Raw genomic sequence first — 21,664 nt, forward strand, 5'->3', positions numbered from 1 at the left:
AAGTAAGGATGACTGTGATGATGACAGTGATGACAATGACGATGGTGATGTTGCAGGGGGTTGCTGGTGGCGATGGTGGTGTCGTTGCTGTGGATCGTGTTGTTGCGGTGGTTGGTGGGGGTGATGGTGTGGCTCACGCTCATCCTCTTCGCCGGACTCTTCATCTTTAGTCAGTTCTCTCTCATCATCCTCTTTGTGTGTGTGTGTGTGCATGTGTGTGTGTGTGGGGGGGGGGGGGTATGTGCATGTGTGTGGGTATGTGCGTGTGTGTGTGTGTGTGTGTGCGAGTGTGTGTGTGTGTGTTTACAACAATGCTCAGCTTGTAACAGATAATGACAGTAGCTTGCTGTTGGGCCAACAGCAAAGTGAGAGCTGTATGATTGATAGTTTCTTCCACTGCAATTTACTGGAATTCATTTACAGCTTAGTCTTTTGTGAAGATTTATGATTCTCATACTATTTGTATTTGTTTGTATTTGTATTTGTTTTTATCACAACAGATATCTCTATGTGAAATTCAGGCTGCTCTCCTCAGGGAGAGCGTGTCGCTACACTACAGTGCCACCCATTTTTTTGTATTTTTTTCCTGCGTGCACTTTTGTTTGTTTCTCCTATCGAAGTGGATTTTTCTACAGAATTTTGCCAGGAACAACCTTTTTGTTGCCGTAGGTTCTTTTACGTGCGCTAAGTGCATGCTGCACACGGGACCTCGGTTTATGGTCTCATCCAAATGACTAGCGTCCAAACCACCACTCAAGGTCTAGTGGAGGGGGGGAAAATATTGGCGGCTGAGCCGTGATCAGAACCAGCACACTAAGATTCTCTCGCTTCCTAGGCGGACACGTTACCTCTGGGCCATCACTCCACTCAGAGGCAAGATTGCTCTGGCTCTGATATCTGCAGCCTTGGGTGCTTGTTGGCCTTTTGGGACCATCCCAGCACTACGCTGTCTTGGTAGAGAGAGTGGGTGTTAACTTGGGCAAGATTCTCTCCACTGTAATGAAGTCTCCAGATAGTCTGGACAGCAGCTGCCTCCTCAGCTGCCTTGATGGTCATAGTCAGAGATGACAGACTATCATACAATGGCAAATGTCTTCGCAACACCTGGACTTCGTAGATCTGCATCTTAAGTGCTGCATGAGGCCATTTGAAAAAGTTGACATAGGCAAATGGTTTTTCTTTTTATCTACATACTGTAGACTAATCGTTTGGTGCACAGTTTTAAGTCTGAGACGGTGTGTGTGTACAGTTTTCAGTGACAGCGAAATATCATTCTCCTTTGCAGGCAGCGTGTACAGCTACAGACGTTACTACTACCTGAAGTCGAAGAACATGACGGGAGAGTTTGGCTTGTCCCAGGCCTTTGTGCTCAACTTTGAGTACTACCTCACCCTGAAACAGACCTGGCTGGCCTTTGGTGAGTCTTCTTCTTTTGCACTTGGGTGCAATAGCCGAGAGGTTAAAGCATTTGGACTTTAAATCAGAGGGTCCCGGGTTCGAATCTCGGTAAAGAAGCCTGGTAGGTAAAGGGTGGAGATTTTTCCTATCTCGTGGATCAGCATATGTGCAGACCTAGTGCCTGAACCCTCTTCGTGTGCATAGGCATGCAGAAGATCAAATATGCACATTAAAACTCCTGTAATCCATGTCAGTGTCCAGAAAATGGAGTATGGCTGCCTACATGGTGGGGTAAATGAAGAAAACAGTCATACACGTTTGTCTGTCTGAGTTGTGTATGTGTTCGTGCCTGAAATCTGAATGACACAGGAGACGAACGAATGATGAGCGCCCAATGGCAGCCAACAGTCGCCTCTACCCAGGCAGGCAGCCTGTTGTGCAAGTGACCCCGTGTTTGTAAAGCACCTATAGCTTGGTCTCCGACCTAGGATAGGTGCTATATAAGTATCCATATCATCATCATATCTTCTTCTTCACCCGTGGCCTGTGACTCCCATGTTCATGTACATATGTGGGCTTTTACATGTATGATCGTTTTTACCCCCACCATGTAGGCAGCCATACTCTGTTTTCCAGGGTGGGGGACTGGGATGGGAGGGTGCATGCTGGGTATGTTCTTGTTTCCATAACCCACCAGACGTTGACATGGATTATGAGATCTTTAACATGGGTATCTGATCTTCTGCATGCGTATACACACACAAAAGGGGGTTCTGCACATCTGCTGACCTTGAAGATCAGAAAAATCTTCACCCTTTTAAGACCCACTGGGCACGGTAACCCAGATTCGAACCCAGGACCCTCTGATTGAAAGTGCAACGCTTTCGACCACTTAGCTGTTGCACCCGTCTTTTGGTGAGTCTGAGTAGAATATGTAGCTGGGTGAGTTTTGAGTAGGGTATCGGTGAGTTCCTGAGTAGTGTGGATAGTTGACTGAATCAGTTGACAAGTGTGAGTAAGACAGCTGAGTGTGAATGTGAGTCGGAGTAAAATCATAGTCGAGTGAGTGTCACTCAGTGAGCTTGAGTAGGATAGCTGTTAAAACGAAACAAAATTTGGTTTTAACAGGGAAATGAGATAAACAATTGACATGTTTGGTTTCTTGGGGTTTTTTGGGGGGTTATTGTGCTTTGTGTGTGTGTGGCGATTGTGCTCTGTGTGTGTGTGTGTGTGTGTGTGTGTGTGTGTGTGTGATGATTGTCATGTATGTGTGAGTGTGTGGTGATCATGCTCTGTGTGTGTGTGTGTGATGATTGTCATGTATATGTGTGAGTGTGTGGTGATCATGTTGTGTGTTTGTGTATGTGTGATAATTGTCATGTATGTGTGAGTGTGTGGTGATCATGCTCTGTGTGTGTGTGTGTGTGATAATTGTCATGTATGTGTGAGTGTGTGGTGATCACACTCTGTGTGTGTGTGTGATAATTGTCATGTATGTGTGAGTGTGTGGTGATCATGCTCTGTGTGTGTGTGTGTGTGTGTGTGATAATTGTCATGTATGTGTGAGTGTGTGGTGATCATGCTCTGTGTGTGTGTGTGTGTGTGTGTGTGTGTGTGTGTGTGTGTGTGTGTGTGGCAGGGTGCACGTCGGCGACCCTGTTACTTCTGTTTGTGGTGATCGTCATCGTGCTGGCCAAGAGGATCTGCATCGCCATTGAACTCATCAAGGAGGGCAGCAAGTGAGTCCGCTGTTGTGCTGTGTGGTACCTCAATGTGTCATGCAGGTACTGAGGCCTTTCAGACACACACACACACACACACACACACACACACACACACCCAACCCCCTTCCTGGGTCATAGGCCGTTAACATGAGGGTCATTCTCATAATTCACACAAATCCATTGAGAAGATTTCAGGGTATGCTATGGTTGCATAGTCTGAAAGTTTCAGTTTCAGTAGCTCAAGGAGGCGTCACTGCGTTCGGACTAGTCCATATATGCTACACCACATCTGCCAAGCAGATGCCTGACCAGCAGTGTAACCCAACGCGCTTAGTCAGGCCTTGAGGAAAAAAAAAAAAGGTGAATGAATAATAGATAAGCTTACATAAATAAATAAATAAATAAATAATAATTATAATATAAAAAAGGTAGTAGTAATGATAATAATAATAAAATAATAATAATAATAAATAAATAAATAAATGAATAAGACAACAATGATGATAAATAAGCAGATAAATGTAAAACATGAAGACACACATTCACACATACACTCACACATGCATAACAGATGCATAGTCTGAAAACATGCAAAGAAAGGCCAGAATTTGCCTACAAGGGTTTTTTTCATTTATTTATTTATAGTCTGTTCATCTAAGATGATGATATTAGACTGAATTTACCTACAACGAAGTAAAAAAAATATTATATTCTTCTGGGGGCCTTTTCCCTTCTGGACCCCTCAAGTTGGCTGTTGTCGCTGCACCCCCCAGCCCAACTGTCAGTATTTTTCACCACCGCCTGCAGCCCATCTCTTAGTTAATAATGATGATAATCATAAAAATTAAGGCTTATATAGTGCAGTACCCCCATCCTTTCCACTATTTACAATAAAATATACAAATTTAACAATATGTGAACATAAAAGTATGTACAAAAAAAAAATCAGCACAGGTAATATCACAGTCTCGCATCACATGAGTAAAAAAAACCCATCACATTCACACAGTCAAAAAAAAAATATTTAAAAAAAATTATTAAAAAAAACCCCAAGGAACCAGGCATCACAAAACTTAACACCAGCAAAATCACAAATGCATACAGTTGAACATAAAGAGCACATCCAGCGATCAGATCAAAGCAAGCATATGTATAGATGGGGGGAGGGGGGGGGGTTGCTGAGAGAGAGAGATGATGTGGTGATGGTGGTGGTAAAGTCTTACTGAGAGATGGTGTGGTGATGGTGGTGGTAAAGTCTTACTGAGAGATGGTGTGGTGATGGTGGTGGTAAAGTCTTACTGAGAGATGGTGTGGTGATGGTGGTGGTAAAGTCTTACTGAGAGATGGTGTGGTGATGGTGGTGGAAAAGTCTTACTGAGAGATGATGTGGTGATGGCAGTGGTGATGGCAGTGGTGAAGGTGGTGGTGATGGTGATGGCAGTGGTGATGGTGGTGGTTGTGGCGGTGGTGGAAATGGTGGTGGAAAAGTCTTACTGAGAGACGATGTGGTGATGGTGGTGGTGATGGTGGTGAAAAAATCTTACTGAGAGATGATGTGGTGATGGCGGTGGTAATGGTGGTGGTGATGGTGGTGGTGATGGTTTCAGGGCGATCGGCAAGATGATGCTGATTCTGTTCTGGCCCGTGTTCCCGTTCCTCCTTCAGATCGGGGTTGTCACTTACTGGGTCACCTCCGCTCTGTATCCTTGCCTTCATGTGGTGTGTGTGCTGTACTCCTTCCTTAAGATAAGAAAAGAATAACTCAGTTATCTCAGAAAGAGAAATTACATCAGTTGCGGCTAAACAAACATAGACAGTTACTCAACCCAAAAGCATAAACATGACTTATTTAAAAAGAATCAATACCTAATAAGACGTTGATAAAAAAAACTATTGCATATATTCACTTTGATTGAAATGTTGTAATTCGTCATTTTTGTAGACATATTGAAATACACCATGCTAACATTGCATGTATTATATTGCACATTATTTAAGATAAGAATAACTTCATTATTACATCATAATTATCAATATAAGTGCATTGAAAGACACGAACATTGCTCAGTTTCTATCACACATTCATCCTGCACACTGTCACACATGTTGAAGTCTTCTTCTTCTGCGTTCACTCGTATGCACACGAGTGGGCTTTTACATGTATGACCGTTTTTACCCCGCCATGTAGGCAGCCATACTCCGTTTTTGGGGGTGTGCATGCTGGGTATGTTCTTGTTTCCATAACCCACTGAACGCTGACATGGATTACAGGATCTTTAACATGCGTATTTGATCTTCTGCTTGCATATACACACAAAGGGGGTTCAGGCACTAGCAGGTCTGCACATATGTTGACCTGGGAGATCGTAAAAATCTCCACCCTTTACCCACCAGGCGCCGTCACCGTGATTCGAACCCGGGGCCCTCAGATTGACAGTCCAACGCTTTAACCACTCGGCTGTTGTGCCCGTCGTTGAAGTAAATGATTAACTAAGAAATTGAAACTAAGTGCACTCTATCCCTTGATCCCTTAGCTCTGTGGGAAACAGCGGTCGGAGCACTGTGGTGATGACTTGTGCACTCGCCTTCTCTGTTCTGGATGATCATGTACACGTGTGCTTTGGGAAACTGAAACAAGAGTGCAAGCGTTATTGAAAACACGCAACAAGCACGTAAAGCACCAACCACAAAGTGTAAAATAGATGCACTGTACAATAGAGGAAGGTACCTTTTTCTGTGGAGATTGTCTTGTTTAGACAAAAAAAAAAAAAAAAGAAAGAAAAAAAGGAAACAAAAATAACTTTTCTCCAAACTCTTTTCTCCAAACTTTTGTTAGACAAAAATACAACAACAACAAAACAGACAACAACAAAAAGTACCCCAAAAGACTATAAATTGACTAAAGGGAAACATCATTATTTCCCAAGTTAACAAAGACAGTTGATAGATCGGAAACCAAATATGAAGAATTGATTAAAAAAAAAAATTTGTTTTAATTTGAAAAGAACACTCCTTGCAGCAGAGCATGATATTCTCACATACCTGCATTGAAAAAGAAAAAAAGATGATAAAAGTGCAACAAGACGAATAAAAACTGTGCAGTACAAACAGCGATTTATGGAATTATATTCAGTGTGGTGGTCAGTTCTCTCTGAACCATCACCTTTGACCTGTCAGTTACTAGTAACCTTGACATTCATCTCAGCTACATCGGTTCCATGGGACCAAAGGAGTACTACAGAGGCAACTACACGTAAGTAGCACTGTAGCTTTTCTTGTGTTCGAGACTGGTCATTAATTAATTTAATAATAATAAGAAGAAGAAGAAGAATAATAATGGTACTTATATAGCGCTGAATCTTGTGCAGAGACAAATCTAAGCGCTTTCGCACCAGTCATTCACACGCATGCATAACTCTAAAACTGGAGAAACTAAAGACAAGGAAGAGGCAGGGGAGGGAGGCTATTTTGGGAAGAGGTGGGTTTTAAGGCCAGACTTGAAAGAGCTGAGTGTGGAGACTTGACGAAGCGAAAGAGGAAGTTCATTCCAATTGCAAGGTCCAGAGACAGAGAAAGAACGGCGGCCAACAGTCGACAGTTTGAATCTGGGTATGCGTAAGTGGAGTGGGTCCGAAGCTGATCGTAGTGAGCGAGATGGAGTGTAGAGGTGAAGGCAGCCACAGAGATAGGAAGGGGCTGATTTGTGAATACATTTGTAGCATAGAGTGCTGATCTTGTACTTTATTCGGTGTGAGACAGGGAGCCAGTGGAGATGTTGCAAAAGAGGAGTGATGTGCTCAGATCTTTTCTTTCTGAGGACGATTAACATCTATTCAACACAGTGATTTTAGACCAAAACAGTTGTGTACACACACTGTGCATGGGTGTGGTTGGAGGGGGGAGGGGAAGGGGGTATGAGGGTGAAGGTGTTTTATTTTACTAGAATGTATCCTTTTCTGGAATTTATATTATGTTATTTTTGTGACGTGATGATGGACACAGATACTCATGTATGGTCGTGTCTGTGCAGCCTGGATATTTTTAGTGTGTGCTCACATATACACACTTGGGCGCCTGATCATGTGTATGCATGCATGAGAATACGCATACGTGCGTACAAACACACACACACACTTGTGCACACATGCACACACACACGCACACGCACACACACACACACACACACACACACACACTACACCAACACCAACACCACCATCTCACACACAAACAACTGTCCACACACATGTACACATACTGGTCCACACACACTCTCACAATACTCACACACACACACACACACACACACACACACACACACACACACACCACCGCCACCACCACCACCACCATCTCACACACAAACAACTGTCCACACTCATGTACACATACTGGTCCACATACACTCTCACAATACTCACACACACACACACACACACACACACACACACACACCAACACCACCATCACACACACACAAACAACTGTCCACTCTCATGTACACATACTGGTCCACACACATCCTCACAACACACACACACACGCTACTCACACACACACACACACATACACACATACAGTGCTCACAGACACACACACACACACACACACACACTCTACTCTCTCACACACACACATACACGCATACGGTGCTCACACACACACACACACACACTTTCTCTGTCCTCACCACAGTGTCATGTTGACAGAGACATCCGGGAAGTGGTGGCCAAGGGAGATGTGAACGCCCTGCTGAGGAGAATCCCTTGTGAACCTGTGAGTACTGAATGGAGGTTTTTTAGAACCACTATCAAAAGGAATTTTAACTTTTTCACCACCACAGGCGACTTTATTTGTATTTTGGATTTGTTTTTGTTTTTGTATCACAACCAGATTTCTCTGTGTGAAATTCATGCTGCTCTCCCCACTGTGAGTGCGTCGCTACACTACGGGGCCACCCTTTTTTTTTTTTTTTTTTGTATTTTTTCCTGCATGCAGTTTTATTTGTTTTTCCTATGAAAGTGGAGTTTTCTACAGAATTTTGTCAGGAACAACCCTTTTGTTGCCGAGGGTTCTTTTACGTTCGCTAAATGCATGCAGCACACGGGACCTTGTTTTATTGTCTCATCTGAATGACTAGCATCCAGACGACCACACAAGGTATAGTGGAGGGGGAGAAAATATCGGCGGCTGAGCCATGATTAGAACCAGCGCACTCCGTTTCTCTCGCTTCCTGAGCGAACACGTTACCTCTAGGCCATCACTCCACTTAGTGCACCACCACTTCAGTCGTCATTGACGAGTCATGTTGATAGAGCAATTTGTTGACAGAGCAATTTCTCACATTGTAACAAAGCTCGACAGCTGCAACCAGTTTCCCTGCCAGGAGATCAGTATCAGTATCAGTAGCTCAAGGAGGCGTCACTGCGTTTGGACGAATCCATATATGCTACACCACATCTGCCAAGCAGATGCCTGACCAGCATCATAACCCAACGCACTAAGTCAGGCCTTGAGAAAAAATAAATGAATAAATAAATAATAATAATAATAAATAAATGAAAATAAAATAAAATAAATGAAAATAAATAAATGAATAATAATAATAATAATAGCTGCTGAAACAAGACACTGTATCATGAAGTAACGTTGCACTCACACTTTTTTCTTTTTTTTTTTTTTTTTTTTTTTTTTTTAAATGGCACGTTAATGTCTCATGCAGGTGTTCTGATCTATGCCAGGAGAACAATGACTAACCTTTGCCCCCTGACCGAGCTTGATGTCAACAAGTCTGTTGTGTTGTTTTGACATGAACCCGAAGCCTGTGACTGAGAGTGTCCTATCTAAAAGATGTGTTGCTGAGGAGAGTTTTTTTCACACATAAACTTGGAGTTGAAGGAGTTAAAGAGAAAAACACAGTTGCCCACTACAAACATGATTTCTCATTGATCAAATGTACTGTAAACTACTTTGAGCACATCCGCCCCCTGACAAGTTTCACCCCAAAGTCGGGTAGGCTTTTCCTGGGTGTTTTACCCTTAATTTTGGGAAGCCGTTCCCTTACCTAGTTTTCCCATACAGCACTGGTCGGGCTGAGAGAGAGAACAAAATGCTGGCTGCTAAAACAAGGCACTGTATCATGAAGTAACATTACACTCACACTTTTTTTCTTTTTTTTTTAACTCTCTCCATACGAACGGCGAAAGAGACGACGTTAACAGCGTTTCACCCCAGTTACCATCATCAAAATATTGCAAGTGGAAGGCTCTTATACTGAAGAGGTGAATGTTGACAAAGAATACCACAATTCTGATGACGGAAGCTAAAGGTTGGGTCATTCAGACACCCACTGGACATCCGAGGGGTCTGTGTAGGGGAGAAGAGAGGACTGGCCATACTGAGTGAGTTAATGGCATGTCAATGTCTCATGCAGGTGTCTGCACTGTTTTCTGAAACAGCTCAATGGCAAACAGCAAACTGAATTATCCATTACACTCATCTTTTTATTTTCGCAAAGTATTGTAGATTTTCAGCTAGAATCAGGCTTTTTGTTTTTTTTTTGTTTGGGTTGGCAGTGATAGTGGTTGAAGGTTCCATGCAGTGTTGTCAGTTGCAGGGTAGACAACTAACTTTTGATGTGCTGGTTCTTAACATGAGTTGTTCCTCTTTCCAGGACAACACCACGTTGGGACAACTGTGTGAGTTTGTCAAGTTTGGGGGAACCAGGTTAGTGATATATGTGTGTGTGTGTGTGTGTGTTCTTGAGCAATTCTGTGGGAATGTGTGTGTGTGAGAGAGAGTGTATGTGTGTGAGCATGTGCATGTGTGTGTCTGTTATCCTTCGTGAAAAAGTCAGCACTATTTTCTATGGTGTTAAAATGAAGACCCTCAATTTCTTTCTTTCTTGCTGTGTTTTGTTTTTTTAATTAATTTGTGAATGATACAGGATATGAGAAGTGTAGCATTGTATATCAGACTGCACACTTTGATGCCTCAGTCCTTAAAACTGAAACTACATTTTCTTAAATCTGCCTTTGTAAGCCCTTGAGTGTTGCCTGTGTAAGCCCTTGAGTGTTGCCTGTGCCCTTCAGTGATGCAGTGTACTATGAAATTAATGATTATTGCTGTTTTTGCTAGTATTGCGTTATTGTTGTTATTGCTACATTGCTGTTATTGTTATTACTGTCATTGCTATATTGCTGTTTTTTGCTATGACTGTCATTACTATATTGCTGATATTGTTATTACTATCATTGCTAAATTGCTGTTATTGTTATTACTGTCATTGGGACTCCTGTGGTATGTGGTACCCACTTTGAATTAATATTGTTATTGTTATTTCCGTCCTTGCTTATGTTGCTGTTATTGTTATTACAGCAGTTGCGATTCCTGCGGTACCCACCTGAAATTTATTATCTTTGTTATTACTATCACTGCTGTATTGCTGTTATTGTTATTCCTATCATATAATTCATGTGGTACCAAGCTGTGCAGGTACTTTACGGCCATGCAGATGAAATTATTATTGCTGTTATTGTTATAACTGTCATCGCTATTGCCAGTGCGCCCACCTGAAATTATTATTGTTATTGCTATAACTGTCATTGCCATGTTGCTGTTACCGTTATTGCTTTCATTGCTATTCCCAGTGTTCTCACCTTAAATCATTATTGCTGTCATTGTTATTACCTTCATGGCTATGTTTCTGCTATGACTCTCAAACTTGGAGGTAAAATTGCACTGGCTCTTAGTACTGCAGCCTTGGGGGCTAGTTGGCCTTTGGGAACCATCCCAGCACCGACTGTCCTAAAACCCTCTTGGCCGAGAGAGTTGGGATGTAACTTGGGCAAGACACTGTCCACTATAATCAAATTGTAGCTCAGATAGGACAGCAGTTGCCTCCTCTGCTGTTCTGATGGTCATAGTCGGACACGACTGACTATCATGCATACATATATCTGTTATTGTCAGTACCATCATTACTGTCCCCATGGTACCCCACATGTTGTGCAGGTACTCTACGGCCATGCAGATCTACATGCTGTTCATGTTCTTCTGGCTGATGAACTTTGTGGTGGCCCTGGGACAGATGACCCTGGCCGGGGCCTTCGCCTCCTACTACTGGGCCTTCAACAAGGACCGGGACATGCCCTCCCTCCCCGTGCTCTCCTCCCTCGGACGGTGCTTCAGGTTGGGATTCTGCTTCTTCTTCTGCTTCTTTGTCATCTTCTTCTTCTTCTTCTTCTTCTTCTTTGTCATCTTCGTCTCTTTCTTGTTGTTCTTTTTCTTTTTCTTCTTCTTCTCCTCCTTCTTCTTCTTATTGTTGTTGTTGTTGTTCTTCTTCTTCTTCTTCTGCTCCTCCTCTTCATCATCATCTTCTTCTGCTTCTTCATCTTCTTTTCCTTCTTCTTCTTTTTCTTCTTCTACTTCTTCTTCTTATTCTTGTTGTTGTTGTTGGTCATCTTCTTCTTCTTCTTCTTCTTTTTCTTCTTATTATTATTGCCTGTTCATCTACTTATTTGATAAAACACATTGATTCTTATGCATAAGATTGTTCATAACACATGCCCACAATATTTAAAATCATTATTTTGTTTCCAGTTGCGATGTAGATCAGACAGAGCTATTGTCCCAAAGCCTAAAATTGATTTAATTGAGATGAGTCTCTCATTTAATGGAAGCATAGAATGGAACATGCTTCCAAAGACATGTCATCAAATTCCAGCCATATCTCTCTTTAAGTCTGACATAAAAATATTTCTGTTCGATACTTTTGATTAACCTACTCGTGGTCTTTTGCAAATGCTTGCTTGTACTCAGTCCACTCGGGAGAGCAGCCCGAATTTAACACAGAGAAATCTGTTGTGATCAAAAGAGAATTACAGTACAAAATGACAGCATGATAGAACTGATCCCACGACAGGTACCACCTGGGTTCTCTGGCGTTTGGGTCCCTGGTCATCGCCTTGGTGCAGCTGGTTCGAGCCTTTCTGGAATACCTGGACCGCAAGCTGAAGAGCTCGGAGAACGACGTGGCCAAGTTCATCCTCAAGTGAGTGGTGTGGAAAAACTGTGTGTTGTGTGTGGAAAATAGGGGGAGGGATGAGTCTGTGTTCACACTAAGCCCACCCAGACGATGCCAGCCAGTTGCCGTCAGCCTGACACAGCAACACACTTCAGTCAGTCACAGCCAGTTGCCGTCAGCCTGACGCAGCAACACACTTCAGTCAGACACAGCCAGTTGCCATCAGCCTGACACATCAACACACTTCAGTCAGACACAGTCAGTTGCCATCAGCCTGACACAGCAACACACTTCAGTCAGTCAGCAGTTGCCGTCAGCTGCGTCAGCCGACACAGGTACACAGCACCACACTTCAGTTAGACACAGATAGTTGCCGTCAGCCTGACACAGCAACACACTTCAGTCAGACACAGCCAGTTGCCGTCAGCCTGACACATCAACACACTTCAGTCAGACACAGTCAGTTGTCGTCAGCCTGACACAGCAACACACTTCAGTCAGACACAACCAGTTGTCGTCAGCCTGACACAGCAACACACTTCAGTCAGACACAGTCAGTTGTCGTCAGCCTGACACAGCAACACACTTCAGTCAGACAGTCAGACACAGTCAGTTGTCGTCAGCCTGACACAGCAACACACTTCAGTCAGACACAGTTAGTTGCCGTCAGCCTTACACAGCAACACACTTCAGTCAGTCACAGCCAGTTGCCGTCAGCCAGACACAGCAACACGCTTCAGTCAGACACAGTTAGTTGCCACCATCCTGACACAGCAACACACTGCACTCAGACACAGCCACTTGCTGCCAGCTATGGCACTCTACAGACTGAAGACACTAATATTATCAGGATCCACACTGCTGGTATTATTGAAGCGTTTGTCCCTTGGACCAGCCAGCCATCTCATCTGTGTACTAGTGACAGATCAAACAGCTGGCTGGAGACGACTGGTGGCCAGTGTGAACACTAACCGCCAGCATACATGGCAGGAAAGAGCAAAATGACAAGCATACAATTATCAATCAGCTGCTGATAGCAACTGGCTGGGCTTAGTGTGAACACAGCCTGAGGGAGAGAGATTGGGAGTGGGGGAGAGTGTCTGTATGACTGGGGGCGGGAGGGGGAGGATTGGGTGGGGTGGGTGGGTGAGGGGCTATGGTTGCATTGATCTGCATCAATATGAAAGTAGTTATCATTTGGGGAGGGTTTCGTTTTTATATTCCCAGAGTACTTTGTAGTGTGTGTGTACGTGTGCGTGTGTGTGCGTTGTATATATGGGAATCTTAATGAATTTCAGGGTTGTTAGGTTCATTTGAATGAGTGTAATTATTAACTTGATGCATATGCTGACATATTTACCCAGGCATGTTTTCATAGGGGACTTAGTATTCTATTTCCCTGTTTGACTATTTTTATTTATCTACCGTATTTCATTTTCAGGTTAATGTTTTATTCATATGTATGGTAAGCTGTCAAGTGCCTGTCCAGTGTGTCAGTTTATATGGAGGTCAGCCATCTGTTCCCTCTCTTCTTTTTTTTTTTTTTTAAACAGTGTTGCGTATATGGATCAGCCTACACACTTTGAAACTGAAATTAAAAGTAGACTGGACTTTACATTCTACACTAAAGAGATTTAAAGTTTCAAGTGTTGCTGTCAAAAGGTAGGAAAGTTTTTAATTGCTAAATCAAGCTGTCCTTAGGACTTGAGCACCACAGGCACGTGATATTGTCAAGTCGTTTTCTGTGCCGAATTTTGTCGTTTTTATTAAATTGTGTTATGTTGCATACCACAGAGAGGGCAGGCAGTGGAGGTTGTTGATTGTGGATGTCATGCTGTATGTTTCTGGATGTTCTGATTGATTGATTGATATTGATACTTTACTGACTTTGACGAATGAAAACGGGCTTCCCTCCCGTTGTATTTTATACAGTGTATGGATAGTTTCCTTTCAGTAAGGGCCACACCAAAGTAAAGAAAGATACATGTTCAAAGTTTGGGGGAGTAAGTGATGAATGAGGGCTTTTTTTTCTGGTCCCTTTTTTTGTGTGACTCCCTGTGATCTTATTTCTATACGTTTTATTTTGTGAGATGGGGCATAGGTCATGCGCAGAATAAAATGAGCGCAGAGTTTCTATGGAAAGCTTGTAGGTATGTTTGTGTGGGTTTTCCTACAGGTGTCTCAAATGCTGCTTCTGGTGCCTTGAGAAACTGCTCAAGTTTATTAACAAAAACGCCTATATCATGGTGAGTATGGTGTGCCTGTGTGAACAGATCGATATATATATATATATAGAGAGAGAGAGAGAACTAAGACCTCAAAACGTTTTTTATTCAAGGATTAAGATTTTAGGCATGGCCCATTCTTCCAGTCTGTCCTTGCTGCTCTACATCAGTTAAAATAGCACAGAGAGAGAGAGAGATGTTTGATGCAATACAGATTATGTATGTAAGTTGTATCTGTAGGTGTGGGAGCGCAAATGAGTTTTTCAGATTAAAATTCAACCCATTCAACCCTGGGCAGTTTACAGTCTCAGCAGGCTTCCCTTTTTTTTTCTTTTCTTTTATTTTGATCACAACAGATTTCTCTGTGTGAAATCCGGGCTGCTCTCCCCAGGGAGAGCGCATCACTACACTACAGCACCACCCCTTTTTTTAATATTTTTTCCTGTGTGCAGTTTTATTTGTTTTTCCTATCAAAGTGGATTTTCTACAGAATTTTGCCAGGAACAACCCTTTTGTTGCTTGGGTTCTTTTACGTGCGCTAAGTGAATGCTGCACACGGGACCTCAGTTTATCGTCTCATCTGAGTGACTAGCGTCCAGACCACCACTCAAGGTCTCGTGGAGGGGGAGAAAATATCAGTTGCTGAGCCGTGATTTGAACCAGCGCACTCAGATTCTCACTTCCAAGGCGGACGCATTACCTCTAGGCCATCACTCCCTGCCATACTGATGGTGAAGAACACAGGAAATATTCCGAAATCAACCTTTTTTTCCCCCCTACAAACTGACATGTTGACACAGCTGGAAATACTGTAGAAATTAGCTCCTTCTTCTTGCAGTTTATGCATTTGTAGAAACTTGGAAACCATTCCATTGAAACGTAGCTTGACGCGAGAGCATTGCTCAGGCCCAAGGCAGAATGGGTTAAACCAAAACTGATTTTTTTTTTAGTATATGCTTCATTCCCATCCTTTTGGAAAACGAAGACATTAGAGCCAAGAGCCTGGATTTATAATTCACTGTGACTGACATTTTCTGTTTAAGTTTTTGATTAATTTGCTGCGATTTTTTGTGGGTTTTTTTTTTTGTTGTTATTTTGTTTTTTCTCACACAAGCAACATGAACTTTGAAAAATATACATATTTTTTCAGATTGCTATTTATGGACGAAGCTTCTGTGTTGCCACCAAGGATGCCTTTTTACTCATCATGCGAAACGTGCTCAGGTGAGTTAACTGAACACAATAAGATTGTGTGTTTCAGACTTTTTAGACTAGTATGACCCTTCAGGCCCTCTCAACCCTTCTAATGATGGAGTCTTCAGTGTTTGCACATTCAAAAGATGAAGAGCTGTAAGTTTTTCTGATGTGCAAGCCTGGAACTCTCTGCCTTTTTCAGTTCGTACAGTCCTTCACTCACATTTTTTTTTAATATTTCTTTTCTGGTAGTCTCTTACTTAATTATGGCACTCCGTTCCATAGTCGTGTGTTTTTTTGGGGGGTCTACGTCGGCTTCTTTCATGCATGCGTGTGTGTGTGAGTGTATGTGTGCATGCATGCGTGTGTGTTGTGTGTGCTTGTGTGTGGGTGTGTATGTGTGTGTTTGCATTTTTGAGTGTGTGCATGCGTGTGTGGTGTGTGTGCTTGTTTGTGTATGTGTATGTTCACAGGTATGTGTGTGTGCGTACGTGTGTGTGCTTGCTTGTGTGTGTTTTGGCATGTACGAGTGTGTGTGTGTGAGCACAGTGTGTGTGCTTGCTCATGTGTGTGTTTTGTGTCATTCATTTTGGAGACTTCATTTGGAAGCTGGATTTTTTTTTTTTTTTTTTTTTTCTGCATTCTGTCCTGCTCCCAGGTAGTAACGATTTTACAGTTGTTGGGTTGTTTTTTTTCAATGAATTGTTTTAGGTGTGTTGATTTAGGGGATGTTTGTTGTTGTTGATAACAGGACTTTTGTGCTGGACAAGGTGTCGGACTTCATAATGTTCATCAGCAAGCTGATGGTGACTGGAGCTATTGGTGAGTCAGGTCTTCACTCAGTTCATTCATTCATTTTTTTCACTCATGTTGCTTTCACTTTGGTGACTGGAGCTATTGGTGAGTCATGCCTTGTTGCTTTCACTTGGTGACTGGAGCTATTGGTGAGTCATTTCTTCACTCATTTTGCTTTCACTTTGGTGACTGGAGCTATTGGTGAGTCAAGTCTTGTTGCTTTCACTTGGAGACTGGAGCTGTTGGTGAGTCATGTCTTGTTGCTTTCACTTGGAGACTGGAGCTGTTGGTGAGTCATGTCTTGTTGCTTTCACTTGGTGACTGGAGCTATTGGTGAGTCAGGTCTTGTTGCTTTCACTTGGTGACTGGAGCTATTGGTGAGTCATGTCTTGTTGCTTTCACTTGGTGACTGGAGCTATTGGTGAGTCATGTCTTGTTGCTTTCACTTGGAGACTGGAGCTGTTGGTGAGTCATGTCTTGTTGCTTTCACTTGGTGACTGGAGCTATTGGTGAGTCAGGTCTTGTTGCTTTCACTTGGTGACTGGAGCTATTGGGAGTCATTCTGTTGCTTTTCACTTGGTGACTGGAGCTATTGGTGAGTCAGGTCTTGTTGCTTTCACTTGGTGACTGGAGCTATTGGTGAGTCATGTCTTGTTGCTTTCACTTGGTGACTGGAGCTATTGGTGAGTCATGTCTTGTTGCTTTCACTTGGTGACTGGAGCTATTGGTGAGTCAAGTCTTGTTGCTTTCACTTCGGTGACTGGAGCTTTAGGTGAGTCATGTCTTCATGTTGGTTTCCAGAAATATTGCTCAAAGTGCTTTACATTTGTTTCCCCCACCCCCACCTCCTTCACCCTACCCCTCCATGTCCCCCTCTCCACTCCCAACCCTCCTCCATCCCCCCCCCTGCCCCCCCCCCCACACCCACACACACAGAAACACATGCCAGATTACACTTACACAATTGAACATTGGAAACCACCCACCCATGACACCATCTAGAAAACACGTCCCTGCAATATGCACTTGCGAGCACACACACACACACACACACACACAAACGATAAACTGCTTCCTCACAACAAAACATGTGTCCAGAACCAGACCACACCACCAACACTGGAAAATGACTGTCATTGGAAAAGACTTGTTTTCAAAGCAGGCTGAAAAGAAATCAGTGTGACCACAGAATGTTGCATTTTTCGTTGCAGTTGGCATTGGGAAGTTGCTGTTTTTGGAAAAGACGTGTTTTCAAAGCAGGCTGAAAAGAAATCAGTGTGACCACAGAATGTTGCATTTTTCGTTGCAGTTGACAGAATGTCACAGTTTTTCTGACAGTCGGCATTGTTTGTTGTTTTTCTGTGTGTTGTGACAGCTGTGGCGTCCTACTACTGGTTTGAGAGGAGCATTCCAGTGCTGGAGGACCTGGTGCCAGACCTGCATTTCCGTCTGGTGCCTGTCATTGTGAGTCCCCTTTCTCTTCTGTGGAGTGTGTGTCAGTATTTGATTTGATTCGAGTTGATATGGATACTTATATAGCACTTATCCTCGGTCAGAGACCAAGCTCTAAGCACTTAACAAACATGGGGTCATTTGCACAACAGGCTGCCTACCTGGGTAGAGCCAACAACTGATGGCTGCCTTTGGGTGCTCATCATTAGTTTCCTGTATGTGGGTTTCTTTCTTTTTTTTTTTTCCTTTTTTCGTTTGTGAGTTATTACTTCAAAGTTCATTTGTGTAGACTAAGAGGGGGTTTATGTGTGTAGTGTAGGACAATCATTTATGCAGGGTTTGTTTGTGCTTCTGTTACCCACCAAACATGAATTAAGGGATTTTTAGTATGCATATTTGATCTTTTGCATTGTATACACATGAAGGGGATTAAATCACATACACTGATCAGAGATACCAAAAAAAAATCTCCACCCTGAACACTTCAGGTGCTGACACCATGGTCAAACTTGGGACCCTTAGACAAAGTCCATTGCTCTAACCAAACTTTGTGTGTGTTTAAATATGGTGCTTGCCTGTGTATGTTCAATGTGTGTGTGTGAGTGTGTAGTAGTAGTAGTCTTCAGTTTAACGTCTTCCACTTTAATTGATATTAGACGGGGGAAAAAAGAAAAAAATTTAAAAAAGGAGGGGGTGTAGAAGGTGGGGCGTGGTGGTGGGAACAGTATTGGGCAGAGGGTGAAGAATGGTGTGCGTGCAAGTGTGTTTGTGTGGTGGGGAAAAATACAGAGCACTGGAAAAAATAAAACATTAAAAGGGGAGACATAGGCATAATATAGAAGGAAACGCTAACATCAAACATCTGTAACAACTATAACAAATGTCCGATTGGACAATGCAGCAAACCTTCTGCAGTAGCAGATAACATCTTGAAATTGTCAAAAATACATTCACAAGAATTTTCCGAGAAGTTTGGTAAAAACAATTTCAGACTCTGACATTCAAAGAGTATGTGTTTGCTAGAAATAGATTCTCCACATATGCATTTAACATCTCTGCTGAACTTTGTTATAAAAGCGTTCAGCTTATGTGTGTGTGTGTGTGTGTGTGTGTGTGATGCTTGCCTCCGTACACTCAAACAAAACATCAGACACCCAGCAGTCAAAAGTGAATGTGTGTTTATTGTATGAAACAATATTCCCTGTTTCCACTTCCAGTTTCTTAAGGGAGGCGTCACTGTTTTCAGACAAACCCATATGTGCTACACCACATCCGCTAGACAGATGCCTGACCAGCAGCATAACCCAACACACTTAGTCAGGCCATTAGTGCATGCATATATATTTGTGTACCTGTCAGAATGGATTTCTTTTTCATGATTTTGCCAGAGGGCAACGCTTTTGTTGCCGTGGTTCTTTTTCAATGTGCAAAGTGCTTGCTGCACACCAGACCTTGGTTTATAGTCTCAAGTGAATGACGAGATGCTTTGAGAGACCAGGATTTAAACCCAGATCATCATTGTTTTGGCAGATAAACATCTTAAGTATTCTGCCACCCTGCTCTTTGCTCCTTAGATATACTTTCGTTTTTCTGCTCTCTCCAAAATGCTTATATTTGTATGATTGGTTAGCATGTTGGTATATTCATGATTTATAATAATAATAATAATGGATACTTATATAGCACACTATCCAGAAATCTGCTCTAGGTGCTTTACAGAAATGCTTTTGTTAACATAAAACATTATGTCTATGTTACATACACATACCAAAATGTGACTACATACACACACACACACACACACACACACACGCTCACACACACACACACACACACACACACGCTGCATACATACATTTTAACATACATGTGTATCTAACAGCTACCCTAACACATACGCACACATAGGCAGGCACAGTTTCAGTTTCAGTTTCAGTAGCTCAAGGAGGCATCACTGCGTTCGGACAAAACCATATACGCTACACCACATCTGCCAAGCAGATGCCTGACCAGCAGCGTAACCCAACGCGCTTAGGCAGGCACAAACTTACATAAACACACACACACAATGAGGAAAAAAAAGGGCTAAAGATTTCTGTTTAAAGATATTAATTTTTTTAGAATGCTTGTATTCCCTGAACACTGAGAAATGTGAACAGTCACCATGTGTTTAATCCCCCCTGCTTGGTGGTGGACAGATTCTGGTGCTGGGTACCTACCTGGTCAGCAGCTGTTTCTTCAACGTCTACGACATGGCTGTGGACACACTCTTCCTCTGTTTCTGTGAGTGCTCTGCTGCCTTTGTTAGTCAGCCACTTGATCGATTGATTGATATGGATACTTATATTGCGCCTATCCTCCGTCGGAGACCTAGCTCTAAGTGCTCTACAAACACGGAGTCATTTACACAACAGGCTGCCTACCTGGGTAGAGCCGACTGACAGCTGCCATTGGGCGCTCATCATTCGTTTCCTGTGTCATTCAATCGGTTTTCCTGTGTCATTCAATCGGATTTCAGGCACACACACCTACACACTTGGACAAACATGTAACATTTAACATTTTACATGTATGACCGTTTTGTTTGTTTACCCCGCCATGTAGGCAGCCATACTCCGTTTTCAGGGGTGTGCATGCTGGTTATGTTCTTGTTTCCATAACCCACGGAACACTGACATGGATTACAGGATCTTTAATGTGTGTATTTGATCTTCAGAGTGCGTATACACACAAAGCACTGGCAGTTCTGCACATATGTTTACCTTGGAGATCAGAAAAATCTCCACCCTTTACATACCAGGCGCCACCGAGATTCGAACCTGGGATCCTCAGATTGAAAGTGGAACATTTTAACTGTTTGGCTAATGCGCCCGTTACATTTTACTTACATTTTGTTTTCAACATCAACACCCATCTCAGGTCATACAGTCGACAGGATTTTGCCTTTCCTGGACAGTGGGGGTCCTTATGTCATAGCACAGTGTTATCTTTGAAGATTATTGTCTGTGTAATTGTTAATGTCTTTCCCATTTTATTCAGTTGTAGATTTCAACGTAGTGGTATCTTTGAAGGTCATTGTCTGTGTAAGTGTCAATACCATGCCCATGTTAGGTAACTGTTGATTTCAAGGCAGCGTTGTCTTTGTAAGTTATTGTCTGTGTAATTGTGTATGTCATGGCCATGTTAAGTGAGTGATTTCAAGGCAGTGTTATCTTTGAAGATTATTGTCTGTGTAAATGTTAATGTCATGGCCATGTTAGGTAATTGTTGATTTCAAGGCTGTGTTCATCTTTGAAGATAACCCTCTTCATGTCATGGCCATGTTTGTTTGTTTTTTTATGTCACTGCCTGCTTATCTTTGAAGACAATCATCCAAATTATTGTTGATGATGTAATTTCAGTGTTATCTTTAAAGATAACTGTCCATGTAATTGTGGATGTCAGTGCCATGTCTTGTAATTGCTGATGCCACGACATAAATGCCCATGTCTTTGTCCATTTCACTGCTGTTGTTTCCTTTGAAGGTAATTGCCCATAAAAACTGTTGATAAGGTCATAGCAGTGATTTCACTGAAGATAACTGTCCATGTAATTATTGATGTCATGACATGATTGGCCATGTTGTTGTTCATGTCTTGGCAGTGTTATCGTTCAAGATGAGTGCCTATGTAATTGTTGTTGAAGTCCCAGCAGTGTTAATTACCTTTTTTACTGATTCAGTCCTTTGAAGTCTACAGCCTTGGCTGGTTTCCTGGCCATACTGATGCAGAAAAAAAAAAATATATATATATATATATACTGAAATCAGCTGGTTTTTCCTCCAGATTGACACATCCAGAAACAGAGTAGAA

The 21,664-nt window shown here is 42.5% G+C and overlaps 1 protein-coding gene across 1 annotated transcript in view; it reads left to right on the forward strand.

Annotated features, from left to right (window-relative positions):
* The window catches only part of LOC143289467 (choline transporter-like protein 2), an 84,575-nt gene that overhangs the window by 61,500 nt on the left and 1,411 nt on the right, over window positions 1–21,664 (forward strand). Inside the window, exons 10-23 of the mRNA XM_076598440.1 lie at window positions 57–169; window positions 1,286–1,417; window positions 3,038–3,137; window positions 4,730–4,822; window positions 6,328–6,375; window positions 7,832–7,898; window positions 9,796–9,848; window positions 11,136–11,312; window positions 12,046–12,174; window positions 14,324–14,393; window positions 15,523–15,596; window positions 16,318–16,388; window positions 17,737–17,825; window positions 20,012–20,096. Coding sequence (XP_076454555.1) covers window positions 57–169; window positions 1,286–1,417; window positions 3,038–3,137; window positions 4,730–4,822; window positions 6,328–6,375; window positions 7,832–7,898; window positions 9,796–9,848; window positions 11,136–11,312; window positions 12,046–12,174; window positions 14,324–14,393; window positions 15,523–15,596; window positions 16,318–16,388; window positions 17,737–17,825; window positions 20,012–20,096 — 1,301 coding nt within the window. The remainder of the gene's footprint in view (window positions 1–56; window positions 170–1,285; window positions 1,418–3,037; window positions 3,138–4,729; window positions 4,823–6,327; window positions 6,376–7,831; window positions 7,899–9,795; window positions 9,849–11,135; window positions 11,313–12,045; window positions 12,175–14,323; window positions 14,394–15,522; window positions 15,597–16,317; window positions 16,389–17,736; window positions 17,826–20,011; window positions 20,097–21,664) is intronic.

The sequence above is a fragment of the Babylonia areolata genome, chromosome 14, assembly GCF_041734735.1.
Source record: "Babylonia areolata isolate BAREFJ2019XMU chromosome 14, ASM4173473v1, whole genome shotgun sequence".
NCBI classification, from domain to species: domain Eukaryota; kingdom Metazoa; phylum Mollusca; class Gastropoda; order Neogastropoda; family Buccinidae; genus Babylonia; species Babylonia areolata.